This window comes from Callionymus lyra, chromosome 10 (genome assembly GCF_982586985.1).
Source record: "Callionymus lyra chromosome 10, fCalLyr1.hap1.1, whole genome shotgun sequence".
In the NCBI taxonomy this organism is placed as follows: Eukaryota; Metazoa; Chordata; class Actinopteri; order Syngnathiformes; family Callionymidae; genus Callionymus; species Callionymus lyra.
This window is the reverse complement of record NC_141827.1, coordinates 7,708,647-7,734,881: the sequence shown is the minus strand read 5'-3', so window position 1 is coordinate 7,734,881 and position 26,235 is coordinate 7,708,647. Positions and strand designations below refer to the sequence as shown.

Below are 26,235 nucleotides of genomic sequence, written 5' to 3'. Positions count from 1 at the left end.
ATTTAAAAGATCGGATTTTGAATTCAATTTAAAAAATGAAGTCAACAATTTAATATTGAATCTGTTGAATTTAATTATTGAACGAGATAAATCAAGGCTTAAAAAAATCAACAGTTCAATAAAAATAAACACAATTTAAATGTTGAAATTCTAACATCAATTTATTTAATTGATAATATTTGTATTATTGCACAAATAACGTTATTTGATGGACACATCGCATGGACTGTGAACGCATCTTTAGAGAGTCATCAAAGATGCAACTTTGGAAGTTTCTACGTTTTTCGTTGCATTATATATATATAAATATATATATATATGCAATCCCTAATAATCAATTTATTATCCTATATTATCCTATCCTGTAATTCCACAGCATAAACATTTCCGGGACTAGTTTGCTCAAAAGACAAACGCAAAGTAATCATTTTTGTGTATAAAAGAGTTAGAAACAAACGTGTTGCGTTCAAAGACACACACATGTGTAAAAGAGTTAGAAAAAAACGTGCTGCGTTCAAAGACACACAAAAAGGTGATCATGCTTCATTCATAGGTCAATTATGTGGACTTTTTAGTTCCTCTTAGTTTTTGTCGAAGCAATACTGAGATGTTGACACATTTATTTTAAATCTCCTTTATTTTGAACAAACTTCCCCTCAGAGTCTTCTGAGTCTCTTAGCGCCCCCCGCTGGAGAGCAGCTGCCATTACTCCCGCGGAAAAAAAAGGAAGGTGCAGCTTTTCTTTTATCGAAGCAAAACCAAGCAAGTCAGGTGGTGCCGGCAGTGGTCAGTGGCCGTCAGTATGTGACGTTTAAGGTGAGGCTGCCCTTGATGTCCTTGAACTGGTCGCAGTCGAAGTCGGCCAGCAGCTTCTTGGTTCCGGTCCGGTACGGGAACAAGCTGATCTGGACCCTCACTCGACTGGACACCTTGATGTCGGGCACACTGGACGCACAACGAGACGGACGTCAACACACACTCACTGGTGACGCACAGGCGCTCGTGTCGTGATCACACACCTGAACTGGAACTCGTCGCGCAACAGACCGCTTCCATTCACCGTCATGCTGCAGTTGGTCAACGTTTCTTTGGAAGGATTCTTGAAGATCAGCTCCACCCGCGTGGGCTTGAGCAACCTCACATCACCCAACACCTGCAGCACATGACACACCAGTGACGCAACACACTTGACACACTAACACAAGAACGAACAACAACTAAAAACGATGACAGACGCACACACGAACAAGACGACACACAAACATGAATGATGACACACACATGTATACAACCAGGCACACACATGAAAGTTAACACACAACATGTGTGATGACATATGCTTGCACACACACACAAACATCTCACACATGTGAAAGATGACACAAATATGATCGATGACAACACACAGATAAAAGCGATGAGACGCACACACATCTAACGATAACACGCGTACATAAACAATGACACAAACACAAAAAATATGACACACTCACACACACACACTTATGTAACCCTTTATTCTCCACCACAAAAGATGACACAAACACAAACACAAACATATATAAAGACAAATGACAGATATAGAGACACAGACACACACACACACATATATACAATGACAAAACCACACACACCCCATGAAAGTTACACAAACATGTATGATGACATATGCATGCACACACACGTGAAAGATGACACAAATATGAACGATGACACACACTCACATTAAGATGACATGTTCACACACACAATTGACAACGACACAAACACAAAAACGGCAACATACTTAATCGATGAGAGAACGATAACGAACGCACATAAACAATGACACGAACACAAAAAATACGACACACACACACACAAGAAGGACGACACACACTATTAACAATAAAACACACACAAAACGATCAAACACAAAAACGGCAACATACTTAATCGATGAGAAAACGATAACACACGCACATAAACAATGACACAAATACAAAAAATAAGACACACACACACACAAGAAGGACGACACACACTATAAACAATATAACGCACGCAAAAACGATCAAACACAAAAAAAGATAACACTCGCACAATTTACTCTCCAAGGATGACACACACACACTTTTGAAACACAAACATGAACACACTCATGCATTATGATGACACATGTTCACACACACAATTGACAACGACACACACAATCAAATAGATAATGACGCATGCATATGACGACAAACACAATAACGATGACACACGCACACACATGAACCATGACACACACACAAAAAACGATGAAACACACACAAAAACGATGAAACACACACGCACATTTGAAGGACTATACAAAAAACGAAGGGTGACACACTAAGATGACACGTCTACACTCACAATCAGTCTCAGCGGGGGGTCCAGCAGCACCAGGTTATCCTCGGCCAGGTACGGCTCGTCAGGGATCAGTTTGTCGGTGGCGATGACCGACACCCTGATGTTGTCGAAGTCGGGCATGAGCGGGTGGTACACGGAGAACGGGACCTTGATGGGGACCTTCAGCTCTGTGGGTCACAACACACATCAGTCCTGCAGGGGGCGGTAGAGAGGAGCGACTCGCAACAAATATGGCCGCTCGTCAACGCGGTCCCGACCTCGGAGAAGCTGGTGCTGTAGTATACTAGAAGTTAGTATGCATCAGGATAGTGTACATACTAACTAGTACGCATTCTCCACAGATAGTATGTCTCAAATCAAATTCTGCTGCTACACACTAACAGGAAATGACTCGACAGCTTCTTCTTCTACTACTATTTAACGATGTTTCAACCAGCTGTAGGAACACTAGCGACACCTGCTGGCAGCACGTTTTGCAAGTTTGGAAAAAGCAATAAAGAAAAAATATGAGAATCTAAATAATCGCGAGATATTTAAGCTGGTATCAGCAGCGAAGACGTGTTTATCCTCCTACTGCTGCTGAAAACACACCTGTAAGTATATGAATATATATGCATTTATATATGATGTAACTTCCGTTTAGAACATCCCTAAGATGGCGGCGTTTAGGGTGGTTAGTGTCCATCGAACCATGCTCAGTTTTGTGGGCGTTTTAGTGATGATTTAGTGTGCATGGCGCACTAAACTTCGCATACTAAGAAGTGAGACGCACTTACGCACTAAAAATACTAACTTTGAGTACGCTAGTATGCGATTTGAGACACAGCGCGGGATCGCTCATGGAAACAGGAAGTGATGTCACCTGAAGTGTGTGGCGTCATAGCTCAGATGGACCTGCAGTCCAAGAGGTTGCAGGTTCAATCCCAGCTCCAGACTAGCTTGTGTCCCTGAGCAAGACACTTTACCCTGATTGCTGCTGATGGCAGACTTGGCGCGTGTGCAGCCTACTCCCATCAGTATGTGTGAATGACTGTCAAAGCGCTTTGTGACCCTGGTCTAGAAAGGCGCTATAGAAATAGAGATTATTATAAATTATACGTTTATCTCATGAGCAACAGACTAAGGTGTCACGTCCTCACAATGATGTGTCACTCAAAGCAACCGGGTTTAAACAAACATCTTTGTCAGAACACGCTTCGGGCTCTTTGTGTTGAAAGAGTTTTGGCAAAGATGGTTTCTACCCCGAGCTCGAGGCACATCCAGGGAGGTGGTACCTGTGCGGGGCAGCAGCTGGGCCTGCCGGTCCACCGCCTGGATGGTGGTCACCACGGTACCGTTGTACAACATGCCCTGGACTCGGATGTTGAGGGTCAGCGAGCGCGGCACCGTGTTGTCGGAGGTCAGCACCAGCATCAGATGGATGGCTCGCCCGTTCAGCAGCTTCGTCACCTGAAAAGGTCACGAGGTCACTAGCCGTTTTTTCTTCGCCAGACTCAAACAAATATGGCCGACACTCCCGGGGCCAGGTTTGGTAAGTCTTACATAAACGTTCATTTTCCCACACATTTGATGAGACACGAACCAAACACACCCACGTTAACCGTTTGAAACATAACCAGACATGAATGAAGGAACGAGGGAACTAGTTATACCAGTTTGTAATAGGAGAGGACTTGACTAGTTAATATGTTGCGATTCACTAGTTAACAAGTGAACATGTCTTCACTCACTAGTTCGCAAGTGAAAATGCGGTCGTTTACTAGTTAACGTATGAACATGTCTTCCTTAATCGTTAACATGTTACCATGTGAACATTTCTTCCACCACTACTGATCAAGTAAACATGTCAGGGTTTACTATTTAATAGGTGAACATGTGTGCCTGACTAGTTAACATGTTTTGGTTCACGAGTTAACAAGTCTCCCTTCATTAGTGATAGTTCACTAGTTAACACGTGAACATGTCTGCCTTGACTAGTAAACATGTTGTGGTTCACTAATTAACAAGTCTTCCTTTGCTAGCAATCAATCGAACATGTCTGCCTTGACTAGTTAACATGTTGTGGTTCACTAATTAACAAGTCTTCCTTCGCTAGTGATCAGTTGAACATGTCTGCCTTGACTAGTTACCATGTGAACATTTCTTCCACCACTACTGATCAAGTAAACATGTCAGGGTTTACTATTTAATAGGTGAACATGTGTTCCTTGACTAGTTAACATGTTGTGGTTCACAAGTTAACAAGTCTCCCTTTATTAGTGATAGTTCACTAGTTAACACGTGAACATGTCTGCCTTGACTAGTTAACATGTTGTGGTTCACTAATTAACACGTCTTCCTTTGCTAGTGATCAGTTGGACATGTCTGCCTTGACTAGTTAATATGTTGTGGTTCACTAATTAACAAGTCTTCCTTTGCTAGTGATCAGTTGAACATGTCTGCTTTGACTAGTTAACATGTTGTGGTTCACTAATTAACAAGTCTTCCTTTGCTAGTGATCAGTCGAACATGTCTGCCTTGACTAGTTAACATGTTGTGGTTCACTAATTAACAAGTCTTCCTTCGCTAGTGATCAATCGAACATGTCTGCCTTGACTAGTTAACATGTGAACTTTTCTTCCACCACTACTGATCAAGTAAACATGTCAGGGCTTACCAGTTAATAGGTGAACATGTCTGCCTTGCCTAGTTAACATGTTGTGGTTCGATAGTTATCAAGTCTTCCTTCGCTAGTGATCAAGTGAACATGTGGTGGTTCAATAGTTAACGAATGACCATGTCTGCCTTTAATAGCCAACATGTCTTTCTTCGCTAGTGATCAAGTAAACATGTCAGGGTTTACTAGTTAATAGGTGAACATGTCTGCCTTGACTAGTTAACATGTTGTGGTTCACTAATAACAAGTCTTCCTTTGCTAGTTATCAACTGAACATGTGGTGGTTCACTAGTTAACACGTCTTGGTTTTAAAGTTAACAAGGAAACATGTTTTCATTACTTAGTTAACAAGTGAACATGGTACAAACACATGGACACACATTCTAGAAAGATAAACAGATTATCTTAATGATCACATCAACATCTCACCTCTTCAAACTGCATGTTCAGCTCGTGTCTCCTCACAACTACGTCAGTTGTCTCACCCCCTGTAGTAGCCTCACCCCCTCCGCCTGTCTCACCCCCTGCAGTAGCCTCACCCCCTGCAGTAGCCTCACCCCCTGCAGTAGCCTCACCCCCTCCACCTGTCTCACCCCCTGTAGTAGCCTCACCCCCTCCAGCTGTCTCACCCCCTGTAGTAGCCTCACCCCCTCCAGCGGTCTCACCCCCTGTAGTAGCCTCCCCCTCTCCTTCTGTCTCACCCGTCCCCTCTTCCATCTCTTCCTCCTCCTCCTCCTCCCACTCCTCCCAATCTATGTACTCCAGGGTCAGGGCGTATTCAAACACCTTCCGCTCTTTTTCAGACCCTGTCAGGAGACAACAGTCTGGAGTGAGATTCAAGGGTTTCTTCTTTCAACGAACGTTGAACACATGGCTACGTTTAAAAAAAAAACATCTGGGGTTTGAGAAATTTGCTTCCCTTTGTTTTGACCGGACGCCATCTTTGTTGTGTGACTGACCTTCAGTGTGTTTGTAAAGGTCAGTGAGGTCCACTCTCTTGTCCTCGCCCACTGCCTTGGTGGAGATGCTCTGACCGACTCTCTTGGTGTCGGAGAAGATCTTCTTTTTCTCCCAGTTGTCGAGGACCTGGAAAGAAGACCGAGGTTCAGGTGAGGGCGGCGAGGAAGAGGGCGAGGACATGCAGCGTCTCCCACCAGCCAGTCCACACAGTCGGCGTTGACCTCGGCGAAAACAAACGGAACATCGTACATGAGGTCAACCCTGCCCTTCAGGATGGCCTTGACCGACGCTGGCCCGAGACAGAAGAGACCTGCAGCATAACCAAGGGTTTCAATGTTCAAACCTTGAATTATTTTATTATTGAAGAGGTATTTACGCATTTTATTTAAATGACTACATTTAATTATTTGCATATTGAAAAGTAGTTTTTTTTAAATGCATTTATTCCTATAGTTAAAATAGAATTACAATATAAACATTTTGAAAATGTATTATTGGATTTAGAATTTTAAACTCCATGTGTGAAAAAAATGTGTAAAAACATTAAGTTTTAAGTTTTAATTTAAAAGGCTACGGATTTAAAAATGTTATATTCAGAAAATGTTTTTTCATGATTATTAACTTTGAAGACATTTCAATTACTCAATACAGTTAGTAAATGAAAACAAAACAAGAAATTCAACTGTTCAACAGAGAACTTTAGATAATTGAAAACATTTTTAAAAATCATAATCGTTTCTTATATTTCAATTAGAAAATAAAAACTCCACCATTTAATATTATGACGCTGATATACTTCAATATTTGACCAGCAAACAGGATCTTTCTTTTTGTTCAAATGCCACGGAAACTCTGATACGAAACAAATACTACCTCGGCTGTAAAGTTCTTCTATGTTGTGAAGGTGAAGCACAGGAAGTACACAAGCGTCTCTCAACTGTTCTCAGTTCAAAGGATCATATTTGTCATCAGGTGAAACAAAAACAAGGCTTTTTCTTCTATGTAGCCATTAGCATGATGCTCTCTTTTTACATTTCATTTGTTTTCATAGTTTTATGGATTATATTTCATCAAAATAATTAAATAAAATGAAAGTATCCAATATTTAAATTGTCAAATATTTGCAATTAGCAGTCATTACGTCCTACGCAGCTAAAGGAACAATGAAATCTCCTGAGATCCCGGTGATGACTGAGCACGAGAGGATACAGTGACTCCAGCAGCTTTTAAAGCTGATGTTTGGACATATTTTGGTTTGAAAACAAATGAAAGCAGTTACGACTTCGTCAAGAGTCATGTGGTCTGTAAATACTACAACACCAGAGTCAAGTACTCAACAATACTAGACATATATACTTGTTACTTCACTATTACGATATATCGTATTGTTAACCCTGTATCGTGACGTGACTGGAACACCTTCGAACATTGCAGCTAGCAGGTGCCATTCATGCTTGAATGTCCGAGGATGGATGAAGGCGACCATTGAAGGTTCTGGTCTCAAGGACAGACGCAACGTTCACCTCCACTCGACTCCTGCGGTGTCGCGTCCAGCACCTGCCATCCGTCAAATTCTCCGCCGTCATCGAGGTCCTCCCTCTTCATCCAGGCCTCCACCCACACGTGGAAGTTCCTGACGGACGACAGAGTTGTGCGACCGTGTAGAGTTGCCGGTGTGAGCGAGGGTTACACACTGTTGTGGACTCACCAGATGCTGTCGTGGGATTTGATCTCCCGGTTTCTGTCGATGCTGTGGAACGAGTCGATTAAGAGGTTCCCGTCGGTGTCGTGGGCCGACGCGAAGTTGGTCACGACACGACACGGAATCCCGAGGAGCCGCATGACTGCAGAGAGTCCGACCATCAGGGAGAGCAGACGACAGTTGTGGAGCAGTTAGCTAACGTGCTAACAAAGCTATCAACGTCAACAGTATGGAAGTAGATCGGTGTCATCAGGATATTGAGTGGATTTAACGTTAAAAAAATGCTTAGAAAAACAAGATTTCAATCATTTTTTTATTAGTCAATAATTTTGATATTGAAAGTTTGAATTATTTTATTTTATTCATAATTCAATTTTTAAAAGTCGAATATTTTCATGATCAATTTGCTTTTAGCAAATAGAGTTCGATACATTAAATAAATACATTTTCAAAATTCTATATTTTTTATTCCAGCAGTATTAAACCGATTTGCTTGTATTAAATCTAAAAGATAAATATGTAAAAGAGAATTTATAAAATACATTTTTAATAATTGAAACTAGAATAGTAAACTATATGTAAAAAAACACATACATTTTAAATATTTTAAAGCCTTTTGAATACAGTATAAAAACATTGGCACTATGATGACAATTTAATATAGAATTTAAAAAGCTACAATTGAAAAAATATTAAATTTAGAAATTTAATTCTTGAATTGTTAGAATTAAAATATCAAAAGCTCTATGTGTAACGTTTTTTTTTAAAAATATTCTTAGCCTTTGAAACTCAACATTAAACGTATTTTTTGATCCCAACACTTGCATATATTGAATTAAAAATATATATTTTTGTTAGAAAATCAAATTTTAAAAATCTTTTGAAAATATTCACAGCCCTTAAAATTCAGCATTATTACAACAACATATTACAACAACATTTCTATATTGAATATCTAAGGCTATGAACCGAAAAACAATTCAAAACATTTATTTTTTCTATTCAACCTTTCAGTAAATTCACTAATTTTAAATGAACACTATTCAATAATAGAGGGTTTAGTATAGTTGGTTTGTGCATCCATCCATGCATCCATCCATGCATCCATCCATCCATCCATCCATGCATCCATGCATCCATCCATCCATGCATGCATCCATCCATGCATGCATCCATGCATCCATCCATGCATGCATCCATCCATCCATGCATCCATGCATCCATGCATGCATCCATGCATCCATCCATCCATGCATGCATCCATGCATCCATCCATGCATCCATTCATCCATCCATCCATCCATGCATCCATGCATGCATCCATGCATCCATCCATCCATGCATGCATCCATGCATCCATCCATGCATCCATCCATGCATCCATCCATCCATGCATGCATCCATGCATGCATCCATCCATCCATGCATGCATCCATCCATGCATCCATGCATCCATGCATGCATCCATGCATCCATCCATCCATGCATGCATCCATGCATCCATCCATGCATCCATTCATCCATCCATCCATGCATGCATCCATGCATCCATCCATCCATGCATGCATCCATCCATGCATCCATCCATCCATCCATGCATCCATGCATCCATGCATCCATGCATCCATGCATCCATGCAGCCATCCATCCATGCATCCATGTATCCGTCCATCCATCCATCCATCAATCCATGCATCATGCATCCATGCATCCATGTATCCGTCCATCCATCCATCCATCAATCCATGCATCATGCATCCATCCATCCATGCATCCATCCTTCCATCCATCCATCCATGCATCCATGCATGCATCCATTCATGCATCCATCCTTCCATGCATCCATCCTTCCATCCATGCATCCATGCATCCATGCATCCATGCATCCATGCATCCATGCATGCATCCATGCATCCATCCATTCATCCATCCATCCATCCATGCATCCATGCATGCATCCATGCATCCATCCATCCATGCATGCATCCATCCATGCATGCATCCATCCATCCATCCATCCATGCATCCATCCATGCATCCATGCATCCATGCATCCATGTATCCGTCCATCCATCCATCCATCAATCCATCAATCCATGCATCATGCATCCATCCATCCATGCATCCATCCTTCCATCCATCCATCCATGCATCCATGCATCCATGCATGCATCCATTCATGCATCCATCCTTCCATGCATCCATGCATCCATGCATCCATCCTTCCATGCATCCATGCATCCATCCATCCATGCATCCGTCCATCCATCAATCCATGCATCATGCATGCATCCATCCTTCCATCCATCCATCCATGCATCCATCCATGCATCCATCCATCCATGCATCCATCCATCCATGCATCCATGCATCCATGCATCCATCCATCCATCCATGCATCCATGCATCCATGCATCCATGCATCCATCCTTCCATCCATCCATGCATCCATGAATCCATGCATCCATGCATCAATCCATCCATGCATCCATGCATCCATCCATCCATCCATGCATCCATCCATCCATCCATCCATCCATGCATCCATGCATCCATGCATCCATGCATCCATGCATCCATCCATCCATGCATCCGTCCATCCATCCATCCATCCAAAGTTTAAAGTTGTGATGGTTTATAAAGGGTTAAAACTCTCCAAACACACGTTCATCAAACTAACATCACGACGAGGAGAACCTTCTCGTACCTGTACACATGACGCCGGCGAAGACCCAGCACTGCCCGTACTTCACAGGCGCTCCGGTGTTGTACCAGCGGTTGAGGATGGGGCCGCTTCCGGTCCAGTGGGTCGGTCGTTTCCCTGCGGCGTACGACCCGCCCCACCGGCCCTCCAGAACCCCATTGTCGTCAAAATCGTTGACCTTTCGAAGAGGAACAAAATCATCATCCTTGACAAGGGATACAACAAACACATTTGTTTTCGGGCCTCTGGGTCACCTTGACCCCGAGATAACACGAGGGTTCACACATTTTCAAGTCTCAATATAAGTTGTATCAGTGTTTGTTTGAGTTATTGTGCTTTTCACACAAAACTATTTGATGAAAAATGTTAAATTTTTTTTTAAAAAAAAGCATTTTAAAATAATTTATTTCATATTGACATGTTAGTTTATAGTTGTTAAATTATTTATATTTAGGATAGTTAAATTAAATTAATGTAATACGAGATGAAAAACTTACGCTTAGCTTAGCTTATTTTGTTTAGCTTGACGGCCCCTTACAATGATTAGATAAATAGTGATATACCGTGATACTGTAGTAACATGGATATATTTATAGTACTGTCGAGTACTTGACCACATGCCCCGTAACTGCTTTCATTTGTTTTAAAACCAAAATATGTCCAAACATCAGCTTTAAAAGCTGCTGGGGTGCTACATTTGCTAACAGTGCTAGCTGCTAACAATGCTAGCTGCTAACAGTGCTAGCTGCTAACAGTGCTAGCTGCTAACAGTGCTAGCTGCAGTGTCAGGAAACTAACTTTACAAACACTTTGTTCACATTGAAGATGAGAATGTGAATCGTGTAGATCTTCAGAGTCGGATGTGGAGTCTGGTGTGTAGACGCGACACGAGCAGCTCACCATGGCGCTGATGATCCGGCCGACGTAGGAGGCAGAGCAGCGCGACTTCACATCCTCCACTTCATCCTTCTGGAAGTGCCGGCTCTGGTCCAACATCTTCAGGCAAATCTTCGGCATTTTCTCCTCAAACTACCGGAGAAAGAAAAGAGACTTTAATCAATACACATTTTTACAGAAACCGTTTGGTGTGTGTATTTGTAAGTATATTTGTGTGTACAATTGTATACAAATGTGTGTCATGGTGTGTGACTTTATGTATATGTGTGTGTGTATGTGTATACATGAAAGTCCCTTAAGAGAGTGCGTGTGTGTGAGTAAGTGTAGGTATATTTGTGTGCTTCAGTCTCTGTGTACATTAGTGTTTGAATTTTCTTATGTGTGTAATTGTTTGTCCGTGCAAGTGTGTGTGTGCATGTGTATATACATGTAAAAACTTGTGTGTTCGGGCTTGAAATAATCAATGTATATGTGTGTGTGTGTGTGCCTTTGTTTGTGTGTCAATGTGGGTGTGCGTGCATGTGTATAATGTTTGTGGTAAAACATGTGTGTGTGTTTGTACATGTGTACGAGTCTCTATATAATTTTGTAATAACCTATGTGTGTGTGTGCGTGCTTGGGCTTGAATACATGTGTGTATAAATGTGTTTGTATGCGTGTGTGCATGTGTGTGTAAATGTGTTTGTATGTGTGTGTGCATGTGTGTGTAAATGTGTTTGTATTGGTGTGTGCAAGTGTGTATAAATGTGTTTGTATGTGTGTGTGTATGTGTGTGTAAATGTGTTTGTATTGGTGTGTGCAAGTGTATATAAATGTGTTTGTATGTGTGTGTGTATGTGTGTGTAAATGTGTTTGTATTGGTGTGTGCAAGTGTGTATACATGTGTTTGTATGTGTGTGTGTATGTGTTTGTATGTGTGTGTAAATGTGTTTGTATGTGTGTATAAATGTGTTTGTATGTGTGTGTGCATGCGTGTTTGCATGTGTTTGTATGTGTGTGTTCATGTGTGCGTTCATGTGTGTATAAATGTGTTTGTATGTATGTGTGCATGTGTTTGTATGTGTGTGTGCATGTGTGTATAAATGTGTATGCATGTGTGTACAGGGCAGGCCTACATTACCTGAAGGCATCAACAACACTTCACCTGACCAAAGTCCCATTCTGTCGTCGCGATGTAATTATTGCTTCCACAGTAGATGATGCCTTGCTCGTTCATCACGTACTCCTGCCTCTCCTCCTCCTTCGGCATGAACACGGAGTCGTCTGCAGGGAAGGTCGGAGGTCAAGACTCGGACCGGCGTGAAGACGGAGAAAGAACCTACCGCCGCACCACGGGTTGAACAGAAGCACCAGCGTCCCGATCTCCTCGCTCTTGCCCTTGTACTCCACCGTCAGCGTGTACGACCCGATCGGTGCCTTCACGGACGGCGTGATGTTCACGACCAGAGTCTTGAACACGCCGACGCCCTGACTCACGGTCCACTTCGCCTGCGCATTCGGCGAGGCCTGGTTCTTGTCGGGGACGCCGAAGCAGGCTTTGGTCCCGTCCTCCTCGGCGGCGTGGTTTCCTGGGAGAGCGAGAGACGTCAGGAGGGTAAGAGGAGCCACTTGGACGGAGTGAGTCTCACCGGTACGGGCCACCATGTTGAACGTGTCGAAGGCCAAGTTGTAGGGCGTCGCGACCCCCAGGGTGACCTTGAAGGGCTGACCGCGCCTCACCAGCAGGTTGTCGGTGCAGATCTCGCAGGTGTGGTGCTCGGTGTTGTTGGCCTCAACGTGGAGGTCCACCTCTGTGAAGACTGTCACACGGACCCACGCCACCACCCCTGTGAGTCTAGAGCAACCATCGCTGCACTAATGGCTACAGTTATAACTTAAAATATCCATCTCCTACAATCACTATTTACGCTTTAAGTTCTACTTCAAAATACTACTACCTCTTCTATCGCCAGATATTTCCACATTTCTATAAACGGGAACAAATACTCGTAGTACAAACTAATACACCTTTATACCAGTACTGCAACCAACAATACAATTACAACTTAAAATACTACTACAGCGATTACAACTTTAGTACTGTTACTACAAAATATGCTCTTGGGAAGACGGATGGATGGATGCAAGTATGGATGAAAGTACGAATGATAGATGGATGGACAGAAATATGGATGGATGGATAGATGATAGAAAGATGATGGATTGATTGGCTAGATGAATAGAAAGATGGATGGAAGGATGACAGAAAGATGGATGAATAGAAAGATAAGTGGATGGATAGAGGGATGGATGGAAGGATGACAGAGAAAGATGGATGAATAGAAAGATAAGTTGATGGATAGACAGACGGATCGAAGGATGACAGAAAGATGGATGAATAGAATGATAAGTGGATGGATAGAGGGATGGATGGAAGGATGACAGAAAGATGGATGAATAGAAAGATAAGTGGATGGATAGAGGGATGGATGGTAGGATGACAGAAAGATGGATGAATAGAAAGATAAGTGGATGGATAGAGGGATGGATGGTAGGATGACAGAAAGATGGATGAAGATAAAGATAAATGGATGGATAGTGGGATGGATGGTAGGATGACAGAGGAAGATGGATGAATAGAAAAATAAATGGATGGATAGAGGGATGGATGGTAGGATGACAGAGGAAGATGGATGAATAGAAAAATAAATGGATGGATAGAGGGATGGAAGGATGGCAGAAAGATGGATGAAGATAAAGATAAATGGAAGGTTAGAGGGATGGATTGAAGGATGACAGAAAGATGGATGAATATAAAGATAAGTGGATGGATAGAGGGATGATGGAAGGATGACAGAAAGATGACATCACTGCTGATACAACTACACCAGTGTATTTCTAACAGATACACAACACGTAGAAAAAGGTCGACAGTGACTCATCAGACACTTCACTGACACGCCTGACTGATCATGTGACCTGCTGCGACCTGTGAACTGTAACAAGATCAAATCTGACCTGAATTAACCTGACAATAACAATAACAATCGCGGAAGGATTTGAACGACAAGTGTATTGCAATAGTAATTAACTGAAGCTAATATTTTAGTAAAATAAAGATTTTTTACAAAGTATTTGTAGTATATTGCGTTGAAAGTAGCAGTACCACAAATGCATGTATTTGTAGTAGAATGCGTGGTTATATATTATACACGAGTCAAAAACAAGAAGTCAGAGTTGAGAACAGTCGAACAGTAGATGTAGTGATGTATGTTGCGTTGATAGTCACAGTACCACAAATGCATGAATTTGTAGTAGAATGCGTAGTTATACTACTTCATAGAGTTGTATAAAAGAATTAAGAATCAAATGACTATTTTTACAAGTTCTTATATAAGTAGTTGCAATGGTACACCAGTATTAGAGACACTAGTAAAATACTGTTATATCAGACATTTTTTTAGAAGAGCAATTGTTCTTATTCAAGTATTGTATATACATGTAACTGTAGTAAGTACTTCTTTGTGAAAAGGAACAAGTAGTAAAATATGCAGTAAAGTTAAAAAATACAGGTATTTTGATTAAAGTATTAGTTTTACAAGTAACTGTTTTATAGCATATATGTAGTAAAGTAGCAGAACCACAAATGCATGCAGTTTTTAGATATACTACTACATATAATTGTATAAAGAAACGAGAATCAAATGAGAAATTTTACAAGTTCTAATATAAGTAGTTGCAATGGTACACCGGTATTAGAAATACTAGAAGACTATTTTTATAGTCAGACATGAGAATAAACAATAGCCCTTGAAATAGTTATTGTAGTAATACTCCTGGAAAACAAAAGTAGTGTTGCTGTAGTACTGTAGTACTGGTAATATTCATAGTTGTAAGTAAGTAAAGGTTATTTGTAAAGCGGCTTAGTAGTAACATCAATACTATCAAAGGAGGTAAATATGGTACAGTAGTGGTTACTAACTAGTTACTAGTCAACCAAGTGGAGCTGCTGAACTTGAGGTGTTGAGGCTGAGGTTGTGTGCGCTCAATCAGATTCCTGGAAAATTACCTGTAAACACTATACGATCCAAAAGCATAATCAAAATAACTTCACAGTAATCATTAAGGCAGGTTTGTCCGGTTCCCTGGTTATCGCTCTCAGCTCCAGGCAGAAGTAGAGATTGATTTGATTGATTCAACGCCAGCGTTCCTCTGCAGCTTTTCATCAAAATAAGATTTAAATTAAACGTTCAGATGAACAGGTTTTCATAACATTCTGATCTGTATTTGCTCGTCTTTATTTATTTATTATTATTTTATTTATTATAAAACCATATATACATATATTTTATATTCAGACACTGTTGTAGTCAAAGAAATGGATGTAAATAGGATTTGTAGTAATAATCCTGGAGCTCAGCAGTAGTACTAGTTGTTACGGAAGTTGCAGTATTATTAGTGGATGATGTAGCATTTAGCAGTATAGTTAACAAAATAAGGTATTTTGACAAAAGTTGTAGTTTTACTAGTACATTTTTTTTATAAACATCGGGTTTTGCTGTAGTTGTGTTAATAGTATTATGTTGTTTTAATAGAAGTACTGGTACAGCAGAAATGATTTATAAAGCACATAGGTAGTAGTTTCAGTCGTAGTAGTACTTATCGTCAAAAACTAGAATTGAAGAATTGAACATGCATGTATTTCCCGTAGATAAATAGTAGATATACTGTTTATTCAGACACTGTTGTAGTCAAATAAATATGTGTAAAAAAGTATTTGTAGTAAAAATCCTGGAGCTCATCAGTAGTACTAGTTGTTACGGAAGTTGCAGTATTATTAGTAGATGATGGAGCATTTAAGTCAAATATTTAAACTTGTAGGAGAAGTTGTAATGACTTAATGAATAATCAAGTGGAGTAGTAACACTAATAGTATCATGTTTGTTCACCAGTTTTTGAAGTAGGAACAGGTGTCAGTACTTGCTGCAAGAGTGAGTTGCAGTTTAACATAAGTGCAGTACTGGTACTTAAAATGAAAGTGAACTGGATAAAAACAGATTTTGAAGTTGTACTTTCTCGTTTTTCTAAAGTAGAAACCAGTATTTTTCGTTATCTAGATGAGTACATCAGTACTTTCAGTGGTATTAGTATGAGAGTACTTTCAGGTACTAACAATAACAACATAAAACAACAAGCTATGAAGCATGACTCGCACGGATGACATCATCAACGAGCACCCAGACTAGACCAGCCGAGCTGATGGACTCACCGGGCTGCACCTCGGGGGCGGCCATCTTTCTCCGGGCGCAGGAAGTCAGTGAGGCGATAAGTTGCAGCTGCAGCGACGACTGACAGGTGCGTGAGCATGAGGCAGGGTAGACCTGCGGAGAAGCCCAACCCTCCACCTGAGTCAGACGCCCGGAGGTTTAACTGTTTGATAGCAGATCCTTCTGGTCTCCATGAGATCCTGGCAGAGTCTCAATTCAAACCACAGCTCAGAGGCAAACAGGAAGTGGTGGAAAAGTTTGGTAACTTACCAGCTCAGCACAAAGCAGAAGTTCTGGGAACTGAAACCTGCTGATGTAGCCGAGGCGCTGCGGCACACAGGTGTGGTATAGACAAGGAAGTCGTACTTCACACTCAGACTAGTGGTATGAGTACGACACTTGAATTTTTTTTTTTAAAGTCCTTTATAGATTGTTTTTGGGTTTGCTTTCATATCATGTTTCATTTGTATTATAGTTCCTTTAAGGAGATATCTAGAGCGATTCATAAAGTTCATCTATCTATCTATATTTACTCTGCAGCTTAAGGAACGAATACAATAAATCCAGCAAGATTTGGCGGTGACTGAGGACGAGAGGATACTGTCGACTCCAGCAGCTTTTAAAGCTGTTGTTTGGACATATTTTGGTTTGAAAACGAATGAAAGCAGTTACGACTTCATGTCATGTGGTCTGTAAATTCTGTAACACCAGAGTCAAGTACTCGACAATACTACACAAACATCCTTGATACTACAGTATCACAATATATCGTATCTTTACCCATATATTGTATCAACAGATTCTTGCCAATACACATCACTAAATCAAACCATGGCTCTTTTGAAGCTGCATCCTTAACGAGAAAAGCACTTTGACAGCACATACCTCCCCCTAGGTGCTTGTTTGACACAACCCATGTTTGAAGTATTGTATCCGTCACGGAATAAAACATGACTTTGACTGAACAACCTGACTGAATACAGCAGTGGTCGGGGACGGCGGTTGTGTTTATTTCCATCTAAGTACCGAGAGAACTTCTCAAAGCTTTCGGGGATTTGATGACGCGCGGTGACAAACCTCGATGTTTCGCAGCAGACTGGGTGTGGTTATGGTTAACAAGATTTCATCTTCAGATAAACGGAACGTTTTTCAGTGGGCGGGGCTTAAGATCATTTTCTCATGTAAATATTTCAATGAAAAGATAGTTTTGTACAAACACTGATGATACAATAGAGTCGAACATCTATTTACGACTTACATCAACACTTTAGTTGAACTTTAATCTAATTCAACACAATTACACGGATCCAACACACGGGAGGAGCCAGAAATCAATATATCAATCTTAGGTAATGCAGTTATTTCAAAATTATTTCTTACCGTTATTCAGAAATCAAGTCGTAATGTCAAGACTTCATTCACATTTAGGACGTTATTCAGTAGTTGTAAATAATATAGGGTCAAGGTCAAGAAGGAATCATAGTCTCACCAACGTGTCCTGGGTCTGCCCCGAGGTCTCCTCCCAGTCGGACACGCTCTTGAACGACTGAGCTCTTCACAACATCTCAGAGCAAAGGTCCAGTTTGAGATTTGAACCTGTTCTTTGGGTCAATCGTCACCGAAGACAGTAGGAGCTTGAAAAGAGAAGTTTATCTCGTTCTTCACCTCTACAGACGACACCTCGTGATAAAAACGATTAAAAAATAACTTTCATTAGCCTTGATTTTAAAATGTTGATTTACATTTTAAAAACCAACTAGAAAATACAAGTGAAGTTTAATATACATTTTAATGTCTTTGATGCTTGTCGTCGAAACACTTGGTTACATTATTTTACCAAGTTATCTTCAGCTTCGAGTGTCGCAAACGTACACAATGGATCTTAATGTGAAAAAAAAAAAACACGGTCGACTATCTTTAGACTCGTCTGGCAGCTTCTGTGTTGAAATCCTCCCATTAAAAAAAACAAAAAAACAACCTTCCATGACGATGCAGAGCAGAAGTAAAAGACACCTGTGGGTGGAGGTGGGTTGGGATTTTCATGTATGGTTGTGAAGCTTATCGAGCTCAACATCTGTTCTTTCAACATCGTTGAGTGACAGGCAAAGAAAACAGTGTTGTTTGTGTTGGTGAGACGCCAAAGACATAATTACACAAATGAAACAAGATAAATGACATATAAAAATATTCCCATACGGTACGCAACCAGACTTGCACAGACACGACTGCCCTTTATTGCGGAACATATAAGATATTGGCTGTGATAAACACTCACGCACACACTAGCTCTGCTGGTGAATGAGGTCTGTGGCTTTCTGCAGGTTGTGATCGACGGCGCTTTCCAGAAACTGCACCCAGGTCAGCTCGGGTTCCCCGCAGACGTGACTCGACCTACAGGGACGAGAGCAGGTGGTGAACGTCACATGATCGGTTCTTTGTCAGAGACGCTTCACTATAGGTTTAGAAAACATTTACAGATGAGCAGGAGAGAGGAATTAGGTCGAGTCAGACGGTGTTGAATCAAGATTTATCTTGTAGGTGTGTCGGGGAAAATATTTGGCCTCGACTCACCTCAACAGTCGAGTCGTCGAGCTTGTTTTCACGACGACAAGACTAACTATCTTCAGTCAACTGTTTGGAGTCGTTTGACACGATCTATAATCAAACACGTCTGAGTTTCTCTCAAAGGTTTTTTTCTTCAGGCATTCAAAGATTTTTTTTTAAATCAATACCGTATTGATATTCAACATAATTTATTATAGTTTATAGTTCAATAACAATTATAATTTTTTTTAATTAAAATGTAACTATTTATTTACAATTTCAATTAAATTAATATCAGCGTTTGTTCATTTTTTGTGTTGCAATTAAAGTGGAAGTCCACAGTAATTACCTACTATGAAGCTGTAGGACAATGAAATTCCTGCGAGATCCCAGCTAAGGACGAGAGGATACATCGACTCCAGCAGCTTTTTAAAGCTGATGTTTGGACATATTTTGATTTGAAAACAAATGAAAGCAGTTACGACTTCGTCAAGAGTCATGTGGTCTGTAAATTCTGCAACACCAGAGTCAAGTACTCGACAATACTACACACATGTCCTTGTTACTGCAGTATCATGATATATAACGATATATTGTATAGCTGCCCCTGTATCGTATCACCAGATTCTTGACAGTACACACACCTTAAAAGTACCATAAACTACAGTGTGACGTAGACGATTTGTTCAGTATTTGTAAGTTATAATGAGTAAAATGGTAAAGTTGTGCCTTATAGTCGCCTTCTGCAGCTTCTCTATTCTGGTACTGCATAATTAAATATAATGTAACAAGCGGTATTGTCATTGTTAACATTGTTACAAGACAAGGCAACAACAAAACAACTTCAACTCAACCACAGAGACCAGTGGGAGGCACTAACTACCACACCCAACTTACTTATGTTGGCTCCGAAACAGTGAACTCCCAAGATGCCTTTCGACACACCTTTATTTACTGACTGCTGATTGGTCGCTACAACAACGTTTACCTTACCTTACCTTATTTAAATTCAAGGTCTGCGTTTCGATGTCAACTGCAGTTTTCGGTTGGCTGGGCGGCAAAGCATCATGGGAGCTTTTTCAGATAACCTTATAAACCTTATAAAGTGAGTTTGAAAGTTCACATCAATGTTGAATGAACGCGCGACCAAAAGTTGATCCCCCGCATTAAACGAGGGATCAACGTTTACAAGTCAAATTTAATACTGTATATATTTTTAATTTCTTGCGATTGAGAACCGGCTCCTGCACTCACAGGTGACGCCAACATGTCGGCATTTCTTCTCTTGAACGAAGCTGAACTCTTGTTCACGGAGACAAACTCCTGAACCGATGACTTATCCGAGGACGAGTACATTTGAACCCACTGGTAGTTTTTTTCGATGATTTAGAATTTAAATTCATCAAAGGTGGTTCTACGTGGGTTCGGTTGTCTATTGTGAACCCAACGACTTGTGTGTGAAAAGAACACCTGAGTTGACGCTCCCACGTACTAAACAGGTGTGTGGTTGTCTTCAGGCGCCGAGTTTTCTGCTTTGTTCTCTCTGGCTCCATTTCAACTTTATAACTTCTACTAGTTAAAATATATACTCAATACTAGTCGACGCTCACATAATAAACGCATGTAAAATCTTCATCTATAAAGGATTGTTTATCTTAATTAAACGCATTCAAAACAAGTTTTCATTCCAACTGAACCATTGCCTATTCACAGACTAGGTTAATCTAATCTAATCTGATCTACTTTTGAGTTCACGAGTGTGAGTAAGATTTAATTTTGTTATTTTGTACAACGATCCCAGGTGAGTCAGACGAAGGCAGTTGAGAAGTAAACTGACGCTCGTCCACAAACGTTAGTGTTGACCTGCTCCAGAACCCACCTGGTGATCCCCAGGACCTTCTTCAGGACCGCGCCCAGTTTAGAGATCTGCAACATAAAAAGATAAATAAACAGTCTCGCTCTGGCAGAGGAGTCACTCGGAGGCTGTGCCAGCGAGACAGGTTTTAATCTCACCAAAGGAACATTTAATCACAGCTGGCCTGAGTTGTTGTTTTGACAGCTTTTGAGCCAGAACACCGATAAATGAATCCTTCAGAGAACAGAGAACGAGTGAGGTGGAGACGGTTGTGCTGATGGCTACAGGGCAAATTGGAAACTGTTTGAACTGTTCTGGTAAAATCTGTCTCATCTGTTCAAAGCCTGACCGAAGACGCCAAGAGTCCCGGATCGTGGCCATTTAATTGATTTTAACATGCAAATATTCACACGTTTGTTCATTATTTGATGGAATTAAACTCCTGGCCAGTAGGTGGCAGCAGTCATTACGTTCTCTGCGGCTAAATAACAATGAAAGACACCGGCGATGACTGAGTATGAGAGGATACAGGAGATGTTCAAACATATTTTCTTTTCAAAACAAAAAGAAGTTAAGACTTGTCAAGAGTCATGTGGTCTGTAAATTCTGCAAAACCAGAGTCAAGTACTGGACAATACTACACATATATACTTGTTACTACAGTATCACGATACATCGTATCATTGACCCTGTATCATCATACTTGTAGTATGGTCAATTCTTGCTAATGCACATCCCTACAGAGAAGGGCTTTGTCTTCTGGCTCAGCTCTTTCCCTGACAGATCAATGGTCTGTATTGACCTGTAATAATAGGTTCAGTCACAGCTGGTGTCGTGGTTCGTTACTTACGTTGCTCTCCACGCCGCTGTATTCCATGGGTGGGTAGAGACACAAGGCCAGGTCGTCCACCCTGAGTCACAAGAGAGGAGGTTTTCATTAGCTCTCGAAGTTAAAGAGGAAATCACACCAAAAAAACATTGAATACGAATTATGAGGTTCATGAGAGTTGTTATGACAGACAAGGGTGTTTTAAGGTGACCTCACTTTGTTGTGCGACGTTACTCGTGGTGTTGACTTATAGAAACCAGCTTCTCTGGAGCTTTTGTGGGATTGACTGAGGATTTAGTCTGCAACTGTAAGTCATGATTCAGGAACTCCAGTCTCTGTTGACCTGATCTGACGCATCAGGACAAAACACTAGACACTTTTGATCCGAAAGGAGTCGGTAAATGCTCAATGTTGTTCAGTTTAGACAAGAAGTTTATATGTGCATCGGAATATTGAATGGTTAAATTTAATTTTTTTTTATTTTTTTATTTTTAAGCATTGAATTATTTGTTTTAATAATTTAAATTGAATAATTGTTACATTGAAGTTTGAATTTCTTTTTATTAAATAATTTAATGTAATTTAAAAAATAATGTGTTTTTTTTTCTACACCTAGTTTAATATTGATATTCAAGTTATATATATCATCTTTTTTTTTTAAAATTAAATTAATAATAATAATTCAACGTTTAAGAATACACATTATTGAATTCAATTATTCAACCTTTAAAAAAAAAAAGGATGGAATTCAAATACTTAAAAATAATTATTTTAAATTTTAAGTTCAACCATCCAATCCAATGACATTGAAACACTTCAATAGTGTTTTGCTGGCTTGACTCAATTGATCCAATTATTTAATCCTCAATAATGACTCGCTGTCATGATGCTTTGGGGCAAGGTCGCCCCCTAGTGGCCTGTTAACGTTCTTCCTCATATCTGCAAGGCTTTATTACTAATAAGCACTGTGTGTGTGCGTGTGTGTGTGTGTGCACGTGTGCATGTGTGTGCACGTGTGTGTGCGTGTGCATGTGTGTGCACGTGTGTGTGTGTGTGCACGTGTGCATGCGCTGACCCGGGACTGATGTCTTTGGTGATGTCTGCCAGGTCGTCCAGCTGCGCCAGGTTCTGCGGCGTGCTCACGTCAGCGTTGTTCTTGACGGCCGACATCAGCTTCTTCAAGCAGGCGGCCGCCGTCTTCATGAGGCCCTGACACGGAGCGATGACGTCGCGGTCCTTCTCCGACCAGTACGTGTCCTGGTTCCCTCGCTGCTCCAGATCTCCGGCGCTGTCGTCCAGCACGTCACTGAAGGGGTCGCTGACCTCTGACAGCGCCTGAGCCGCCAGACGAAACAAAGTGACGATATTTGTCGTTTCATCTACTGGCACGTCGTGAAGATGGTGTACGAGGCACCGCACTGACCTCCTGCATCTCCTCCAGAGCGTCTTTGACGACTCCCACGTGGTTGGACAGAAGCACGAGCAGGGCAGCTTTGTTGTCTGTCAGACACACAAATGTTTTTTATTATTTACTATTATTATATCAAGGAATTCATCGAAACTGTTCTTTTGAAAATAAAATGTTTTTAGGGTTTATTGCATTCGTCAACAGGGTTGTTTGGTGATGACAGCATAGAATGAATAGAATGAAATGCATATAGATTAAATAAAAGGATATTAATTAAATACAATTAAAAGGCTACATTACATGACATTTTGCATATTAAAATATTTAATTTATTATAAATATAATTTTATTAACTACACTTAATTGAATAATATTCATTAGAAACAGGTGATGTTACGCTGATAAAATCAGAAATGTTTTTAAACATTTGAAAACAACATCACAGGGAGCTGTGACGTTGGAGTCCACCAGAGGGCGTCCTTTAGCAGAAGACGTGAAGACTTTAGTTGATTCACAGTTTATTCGAGTGGACACGAGACAGGTTTAACTGCCTATGATTACCAGAATAACAAAAGATTAATCTTGTTTTTTTAATGTTTAGTTTGAGATGTGATCATGTGACAGAATTGAAGAAGCCGATGACGCACAAAACAAAGTCAAGTTAAGAATGAGATCAACTAAAGGATGATTGTTGGCGAAACACACCGACCTGTGGGTAACTGAGTGAACCGATCACAGGCAGACCAAACTCCTCCAGTGGACATCAGCTGTTCCTGACTCAGGCTGCAGAGTGAATCAACAGAAGGATGAGTTCTAGGTTTCTTCATGACTTTCCTGAGAGTTGAGTCTTCGAGTTCATGCTGTGATGTCCCTGGTTTGAGAGTTACCTCTGAAGCGGCGAACTCAGAATGACCTCCACCAGCGCCGACACGCCTTCCAGAACCTCCACTACTGCGTTTCGGATCTGTCTCCGCAGACTGACTCCTGAAAGAAGAGAGACGCGACATGTTAAAAATGTGTTTGGAAATAAATATGATTGTAGAAAATCCTAAACACTTAGTACTTTGAAAAGTTATATTTGGAAAAGAACCAGTGGTGAATTATGATAAAATATGTATTCAATTAAATTTCTAGTCGTCTGTCACAAACATTTATTCTTAATCAGTTTTACGACTTTACAGTACATGTAGTACACTCAAGGTTGGATCAAAGTAGATTAGTTTCCATGACTAAAACATGGTTTTAAAGATAAGCTAAGGAAGAGATAGACAATTTTACAAACTCTTACAATAAGATAAAATGATGTAGGATTAAAGGAATAATAAAAGAAGATCATTTCAATGTATTCAGCCTCGAATAATTAAAAGACAACATCACAGTCAGACTGATAATTCTTGTTACAATTTTAAAAATATACATTTTGTTTGGTTCACCACCTTGTCCGTTAAAACATGTCCACCTCTTAAGGTTTCACATCCCTGCTTAACAATGACTTTATTGGGCCACACTTTTCCCAGGAGAGTTTTTAATGAGATGTAAACACATGATTTGAAGTACATTAAAAGTAAGGAAAGTAAAATAAGGACATTTTGTTCAAGTTGGGATAACTTTGCTTATAAAAGACTACCACAAACATCTTAAGACGTTTCTATTTGTTCAGGCTTTTCCTTGAATTTCTCGAACTCCTGTTGTGTTCTCAGTATTATCTTGATCTTTAAAGTATGTACTTTTTTGAGTATTGTTTTGATTGTTTAAGCGCTTTGTGACCCTGGTCTCGAAAAGCGCTATATAAATAAATATTACTTACTTACTTACTTACATGTAATGTTTTTTCAAATAAAAAGGGAGTTTTAATGAGTAAAAATACATTTTAAATAAGATTTTATTTAAGGAATTAAGGCCAATTAAACTATTACAAAAGCTTGTGGACGTGATCTTATGAGCACAAGTCTCGTACCTTGACTTTTTGGAAGCCAGTAGTAAACAGTCGACAGAGTCAAGACGCTCTTTAGGATCGACTCTGAAAACTTTTCAACATCCTGTAATCATTCAAGAAAAGACCAAATAACAAAGTCATATATTTACAGATGTATTATTTCAACATGAATATCGCAAGTATCGTCTCACCTCTTGTGAAGGCAGCGGAGGTTTGGAGAAGGCCAGACTCAGCTTGGTGGCTTCCTGCGAGACCATCTTCACCGACTGATCTAAGAAAGACGGAGGACAAATATTAATATACAGGAGTTTGAAAGCAGTTAGAAATAGAGTAAACAAGCACTCAACTCAAAGTCTGCCAGAATTGTGAGAGACTGAACGTTCCATCAGATTCATTTGCTTCTCCATCTGTGAAAGAAAACGTAAAGACAACTATTTAAAAAAAAAAAAAAAAAAAAATTGCGAAACTAAAGCATGAACAAGTTACTTGTACTTTATATGCCTGAAACTAGTTATGAATAATACAATTTTTAAATAGAAAACATGTGTTAATTACGAACAAACATGACCCTTTTTCAGACTTTTCATCAAATATAACTAAAAAACACAGAATCTAGAGTAAATCGCTCTAAAGTTAGCTCAGGACAGATGTAAACAGATATTGCTAATGCTAACAGCTAAGCTTCCACGCAGCTCGTTTTCAGAAGGAAACGCCGAAACATACTGACCACAGACTCGGTCTCTTAGACACTGGACCGAATTGAGAAGGTTCCGAAGAGGTACCGACACATCTCCGGTTCTGTTATCGCCACTCATGTCACCACGAGCCGGGAAAGTGACAAACATGTGTGTTGTGGAACTGAAGACGAGGGAGCGAGTTCAAGGGGGAAGGTGTTAAAGGTGACACCAGGCTAGCGTCTGCATCCTTGTGGTAGGTCCATGTTACTGCAGGAGAAACCATCAGATTCAAGTGAATGTTCTCAGTTTTTAGACTTTTCTCACAACATATGAATCCAGTATTTCTGGTATCATTATACCAAATATAAGTCTACCCAGTACAAACTATCTTATAGATTAATATATTTTTCGACCAGTAAAAGACCAGATGCACTACATTTTGAAA

At 40.3% G+C, this 26,235-nt stretch overlaps 2 protein-coding genes across 2 annotated transcripts; both read right to left on the bottom strand.

Annotated features, from left to right (window-relative positions):
* Positions 1–618: 618 nt before the first annotated feature.
* On the bottom strand, positions 619–16,707 carry tgm8 (transglutaminase 8). The gene is made up of 15 exons (XM_087801826.1): positions 16,544–16,707; positions 12,924–13,094; positions 12,618–12,863; positions 12,440–12,558; positions 11,299–11,427; positions 10,402–10,576; positions 7,701–7,836; positions 7,516–7,625; positions 6,187–6,302; positions 5,992–6,118; positions 5,462–5,838; positions 3,651–3,825; positions 2,380–2,543; positions 1,020–1,153; positions 619–945 (listed from the first exon to the last, which is right to left on the bottom strand). Exons 1-15 carry the CDS (start codon positions 16,566–16,568, stop codon positions 798–800), a joined length of 2,352 nt encoding a protein of 783 aa, XP_087657952.1. The 5' UTR covers positions 16,569–16,707; the 3' UTR covers positions 619–797.
* A 1,673-nt stretch (positions 16,708–18,380) lies between these two features.
* ccndbp1 (cyclin D-type binding-protein 1) lies at positions 18,381–25,998 on the bottom strand. Its single transcript, XM_087801830.1, has 11 exons — positions 25,841–25,998; positions 25,461–25,520; positions 25,305–25,384; positions 25,135–25,216; positions 24,065–24,161; positions 23,887–23,960; positions 23,193–23,269; positions 22,845–23,104; positions 21,791–21,851; positions 20,965–21,011; positions 18,381–18,932 (listed from the first exon to the last, which is right to left on the bottom strand). The coding sequence occupies exons 1-11, from the start codon at positions 25,956–25,958 to the stop codon at positions 18,824–18,826; spliced, it is 1,065 nt and encodes a 354-aa protein (XP_087657956.1). The 5' UTR covers positions 25,959–25,998; the 3' UTR covers positions 18,381–18,823.
* Positions 25,999–26,235: the final 237 nt, after the last annotated feature.